The sequence below is a fragment of the Rhinopithecus roxellana genome, chromosome 2 (assembly GCF_007565055.1).
Source record: "Rhinopithecus roxellana isolate Shanxi Qingling chromosome 2, ASM756505v1, whole genome shotgun sequence".
Taxonomy (NCBI): Eukaryota; Metazoa; Chordata; class Mammalia; order Primates; family Cercopithecidae; genus Rhinopithecus; species Rhinopithecus roxellana.
Genome location: NC_044550.1, coordinates 22,767,761 through 22,773,519, shown reverse-complemented (window position 1 = coordinate 22,773,519; position 5,759 = coordinate 22,767,761). Strand labels below are relative to the sequence as shown.

General features: G+C 41.3%; 1 protein-coding gene across 1 annotated transcript; it reads right to left on the bottom strand.

Annotated features, from left to right (window-relative positions):
• Window positions 1-2,744: 2,744 nt before the first annotated feature.
• LOC104682432 (putative protein ZNF321) lies at window positions 2,745-3,551 on the bottom strand. Its single transcript, XM_030913495.1, is given in 2 exon segments — window positions 2,745-2,785; window positions 2,788-3,551. Coding segments are annotated over 2 exon segments (567 nt in total). The 5' UTR covers window positions 3,314-3,551.
• Window positions 3,552-5,759: the final 2,208 nt, after the last annotated feature.

Below are 5,759 nucleotides of genomic sequence, written 5' to 3'. Positions count from 1 at the left end.
TATAGTTGTATGTTTCAAAATCTAGTTCTCAAACTTTGGTTTTCATAAGAAACACCTAGGTGTTTATTAAAATAGTAAATTATCAGGACCCTCCTGCAGAGATTCAGTAGACCCAGTGTGAAAACTTGGAATCTGCATTTTTTTTTTAGATGGAGTCTTGCTCTGTTGCCCAGGCTGGAGTGCAGTGGCACCATCTCTGCTCACTGTAACCTCCTCCTCCCGGGTTCAAGCGATTCTCCTGCCTCAGCCTCCCAAGCAGCTGGGACTACAGGCGTGTGCCACCACACCCAGCTAATTTTTGTATTTTTAGTAGAGACAGGGTTTCACCATATTGGTCAGGCTGTTCTCAAACTCCTGACCTCATGATCCATCCGCCACGGCCTCCCAAAGTGCTGGGATTACAAGCGTGAGCCACCGTGCCCCGCCGGAAGCTGCATTTCCTTAAACAACACCTTGAGTTCTGAGGCAGGTGGCCAGTGGATTGATAAATATTGTGCCTTATCTTTGACTTCCCTTCTGGCACTGATAGCTAAAACCCCACTGACATGATAGTCATGTTCAGCAAAAACAATTCCACCAGGAGCTGGGCAGAAAATACCATATTTCACAAGCCAACTATTTATACATATTTTTTTTTCTTTATGCAGTACGAGAAATTAACCCCTTTTTGGATGGGTGCAGTGGCTCACGGCTGTAATCCCAACACTCTGGGAGGCCAAGGTGGGTGGATGGCGTGAGGTCAGGAGTTTGAGACCAGCCTGGCCAGTGTGCTGAAACCCCATCTCTACTAAAAATACAAAAATTAGCCAGGTGTGGTGGTGGGCACCTGTAGTCCCAGCTATTCGGGAGGCTGAGGCAGGAGAATCACTTGAACTCGGGAAGCAGAGCTTGCACATTTCCATCAACGACAAATTGTTCAGTTATATCTCCAAATTTGTTCACACATAATTTTCCCAATGTTGATCTCATCATTTCAAATGTAGTTTTTAATCCTACAAATATGTCAGACTTCTACACAGTATTCCAAAGTGCGAAATAAAACCAGTTTTTAAGTGTGAGATAAAAGCCTGAGGCTAGCAGTCTTGCACAGTTGGGCAGACGCAAATGTTCTGTTTTTGTATATATAAGACTTTTTGGCCTGGGTGTGCACCCAGATTGATATTTTTTTAAGCTACCAGTCTAATTAGTTTGTTAGCTCCCCTTCTCATAAAGGCTGGATGCAGAAGGTTGGAAAGAGGTCACAGTGTGCCAGCATCAGAGGCAGCTGTCAAGCAAAACAAGACTCCCTGGACTAGCTAAATAAAATTTTTAAATTGGAGGAAATCAGCGCCAGTCATTCAAATTAATAAGGTAATATCACACCTTTAACACCAACACATTTATAGCTTAGTCTAGTTACAGTCTACCTTTATTTAAAATAGTAAGGATGAATTCCAGAAACAGAGAAGTTGCTCTTAACAAAGAGTTCGATTCTCAGCTAATCATTCTGCCAAATAAGTAAATATGTAAAGATTATTACTATTTTAGGCTAACATTTCAAAGCTTAATTCCACTTGATTATGTGAGTGCCCTGTGATCTCACCTCAACCTTTCCCTGATAATATGCTTCCTTCCCTCTATCTCCATAGATGACATATTTCTCTTCCCTTCCCCTCCTCATCCCTTTTGGCTACCGTATGGAGTCTTTCCTTCTTTTCACTCCTAAACTCAAAGGATTTCTCTCTACTTTCACATCATTTACTTTCCTATTGATTCCCAGCAAGACGGTTTGTAACCCATCTATTCCTCTGATGAACCAGCAGTGTTGAAAGCCACAAAAAATTTTCTTAAGGGTTAAATTCAATGGACATTGACTCTCTGACCTCATGCCTACTCAGTACTTTGTTAGGCTCAAAGACTTTTTTCTCTTGTCTTTCTTTTCTTTTTCTTCTCCTTTTCCTTTCTTTTTTTTTTTTTTTTTTTGAGATGGAGTCTCACTCTGTTGCCCAGGCTGGAGTACAGTGGCATGATTTGGCTCACTGCAAACTCTGTCTCCCAGGTTCAAGCGATCCTTCTGCCTCAGCCCCCCAGCAACTGGGATTACAGACATATGCCACTATACCCAGCTAATTTCTTTATTTTTAGTAGAGACAGGGTTTCGCCATGTTGGCCAGGCTGGTCTTGAACTCCGGACCTCAGGTGATCACCCACCTCAGCTTCCCAAAGTGCTGGAATTACAGACATGAGCCACTGTGACTGGCCTTCTTCTTTTTTTTATTTTTATTTTTGGTCAGCATGTTGTTTTAGCAAAAGTTGTATTTCTTCATTTCAGGCACTCACCTGTATCTTTATACATTACTGCCTGACCACGAGGACATGTGCACATTTATAATGATGCATAGACCATTGTGAATCTCTCTTGACCTCTCTCCCTCTAGTTCCCACTCTTCTTCCCAAAGATAATTTATGGTCATCTAGCTCTTTTCATATCTATAAATTTATAATCCAACTTATAATTCACTCTAATAACGTCAAATATTCTGTCCAAGCAATTATCCTAATTTTGACATTTTCAGTCTTTACTGCTGAAATCCCAGTTGTAGATTGCCAATTAATTTCCAGTATGAACTCTATGGTGGCATGCAAGGCATTGCTTCTGATGGAAGACTTTGCCACATACATCACATTTATATTGTTTCTCTCCTGAATGGGTTATGTGATGTCTCCTTAAGTGTGAGCTATAATTAAAGGCTTTGCCACACTCATTACATTGGAAAGGTTTTTCTCTCATGTGTACTTCCTGTATTTGTGTGCATAATGAAGAATGGAGGAAATTCTTCCCATACTTATTAGAAATATGGGTTTTGAGCCTACAAGAAATTATTTGGGATGTTGAAGCTGAGGAAGCATCATTGATAGACTGGTCCACTTGATTACCAATTTTCCGTTCAGTCTGAAATATGTGCAGTTCAGGCAGATGCAAATGAAAGCTTAATCCAAGCTGGTCTTTAATAGGCTTGTTTCCAGCATGACTTTGATTATGTCGGTCTGTACTACCAGTTAACTCTTTGGTTTCTGTCATGGGTGCTTCATGGCCATTTCTTTCAATTTCTTGCCACTGAAACTGAAAGTCATGAATATCTTTCTCGATTTCTGGAAAGCAAAAATCTCCAATGTGATGATTTTCATGTCTTTCCAATGTCCCTGTGTGGAACACTTCTGTATTGCCTTGCCCTGTTGATGAGAACTCCATCATGGATTTTAAAGAGCTACCCACAGACTCCAGGTTCCTATAGTTCCCCAACATCACTTCCCTGTACAAAGCCCTCTGCATAGGGTTCAGGCATTTCCACTCCTCCACTGACAATTCTATAGCCACACTCCTGAAAGTCAAGTGTCCCTGAGGAAGAGCTATCCCTGGCTCCTTTTCTTTGCTCTTGTTGGTGGCTTCCTTACATAATATGAGTCTTTGGAAATCAGTTCCGGACGTCTCAATTTGTACTCAGTTGAGAAAGAGGGGCCAGAATTTCCAGGTCTGTGGGGACCCCACTTCCCTGGTATAGCAGCACCAGAGAACTCAAGACCCTTTCTTTTATGAGTCCTTTATTGCTTACTCATTTATGCTTCTTTAGTTACTAAATCTGATGAAGAAGGAAGCCAAGATTTAAGGCACTGGAGGACATATCACTGGCTAGTGACAAGGCTGTTAAATAACATCAAGGTTCTTGATGTTCACATTTAGTATTCTTTTCCCTAGCTAGGTGCAGTGGCTCACGCCTGTAATCCCAACACTTCGGGAGGCGAAGGTGGGGGATCACTTGAGTCCAGGAGTTTGAGACCAGCCTGGGCAACATAGCAAGACATCATCTCTACAAAAAAATTTAAAATTAGCCGGGCATGGTAGTGCATATCTGTAGTTCCAGCTACTTGGGAGGCTGAGATGGGAGGATCACTTGAATCCTGATATTCAGGACTGCAGTGAGTTATGATCACACCACTGCACTCCAGCCTAGGCTACAGAGACTCTGTCTAAATAAATAAATAAGAAAAATAAAACAGTATTCTTTCAATTGAGTCAGTTTGCGATCCTGACAAGAGAATTTACTACATTTTATCATGGGCTCTGTGATGTAATGGTGAGCACTCTGGACTCTGAATCCAGAGAATTTACTGCATTCATGCAGTATTTTCTAATCCAAAAAGTTTAGTAAGCAATATTGTCCTGAATATTAACATAATTTTAGGATGCTGAAAGAGTTCATTCAACTGACCAAAACATTAAGCATTAAACTATAAAGCAAATTTACAAAGAAAAGGTAGATTTTATTTTTAAAAATTATTCCTAAAAATGTTCAGTTTGAATCTAAGGAGACTTTGAGAATGTAGTAGTGATGAGGATTCTGATTCTAGCTAACATTCCTTGATGATGGATTTCATCTCATCTTCACAGCATCCCCATGAGGTATGTATGTATTATTAGGCCTGTTTATTGATAGATAAATGGAGGTTTATGAACATTAAGTAACTTGGACAAGGTCATGTAGTTAGAGCCAGAGCTATAACCTAGGTCACCTGGCCTGATTCCAAACCTTGTGTTCTCAATTGAGAGGAAATGTGTGGGCCAAATTATTCCGGATTTCTCAGAAAGTCTGCAGTTCACAGCATTGTTTCCTAATATTTTTTAAATGCCGGCAGATCTTTTCAATAGACTCTAATCCTAAATTATAGTGCTGATGTTTTCCAGGAATTAGACAAATCATGAACAAAGTGAGTGTTTCTCTGCAGAGCATTCTGCAAAACACAGGTAAGAGCAGACCCCTCCATGGCAAAGCTTCTCTTTGCCCGAGTAGTTGTAGAGACTGTCTTGTTTGTTATTCCTCATAGAGAGACCACTTTCCTGCTGAAAGTGGTTCGTTCAGAAAATATGTTTGGGAAGGGGTCACTCATGTGAGGAGAGCAGCTGTGAACACTCATACAGCTCTTTGTTCCCTAACGTTTTCTATATTCAGTTCATAATCCACTTGAGCAGTGGTGCCAGCTGGCAGGTCCAGCAGCTCATTTTTCTTCTCATTTTCAGCAGATCATCTAGTTTCTTCCCTATGGGTTCCTACCCCCATTTCATAGCCACTCACCTATTGATAAACACGTTTTGCCTAAAACACATCTCATCTTCCAGTCCATCAAGGCAAGGATATGAAATTTTCCCAAACTCCAAATTACTATTGTAGTCCTTAATACAACATATATATTTAAATGGGAACTGTGAACACACACAGAGGATGAAGGGCTGAAGTAATGAGTCCTCGTGCCTGGATTCTAGGCCATCTGATAGTGGTTTACCCTCTTTGGCCTCTGTTCCCTCATTTACTTTGCAGATTAATTCAGGTTACTGATTCTTATGGGTTTTAAAGGATGCTGAATTCCTAACTCCCAGTCCCTGTGAATGTGACCTTATTGAGAAACATGGGCCAGGCATAATGGCTCACACCTATAATCCCAGCACTTTGGGAGGCCAAGGGAGGTGGATCACTTGAGGTCAGGAGTTCGATACCAGCCTGACCAACGTGGTAAAACCCCGTCTCTACTAAAATTACAAAAATTAGCTGGGTGTGGGGGCAGGCACCTGTAATTCCTGCTACTCGGGAGGCTGAGGCAGGAGAATTGCTAGAACCCTGGAACCTCTGCAGTGAGCCGTGATGACACCATTGTGCCCTGGCTTGGGTGACAGAGTGAGACTCTGTGAAAAAGAAAGAAGGAAAGAGAGAAAGAGAGAAAGAAAG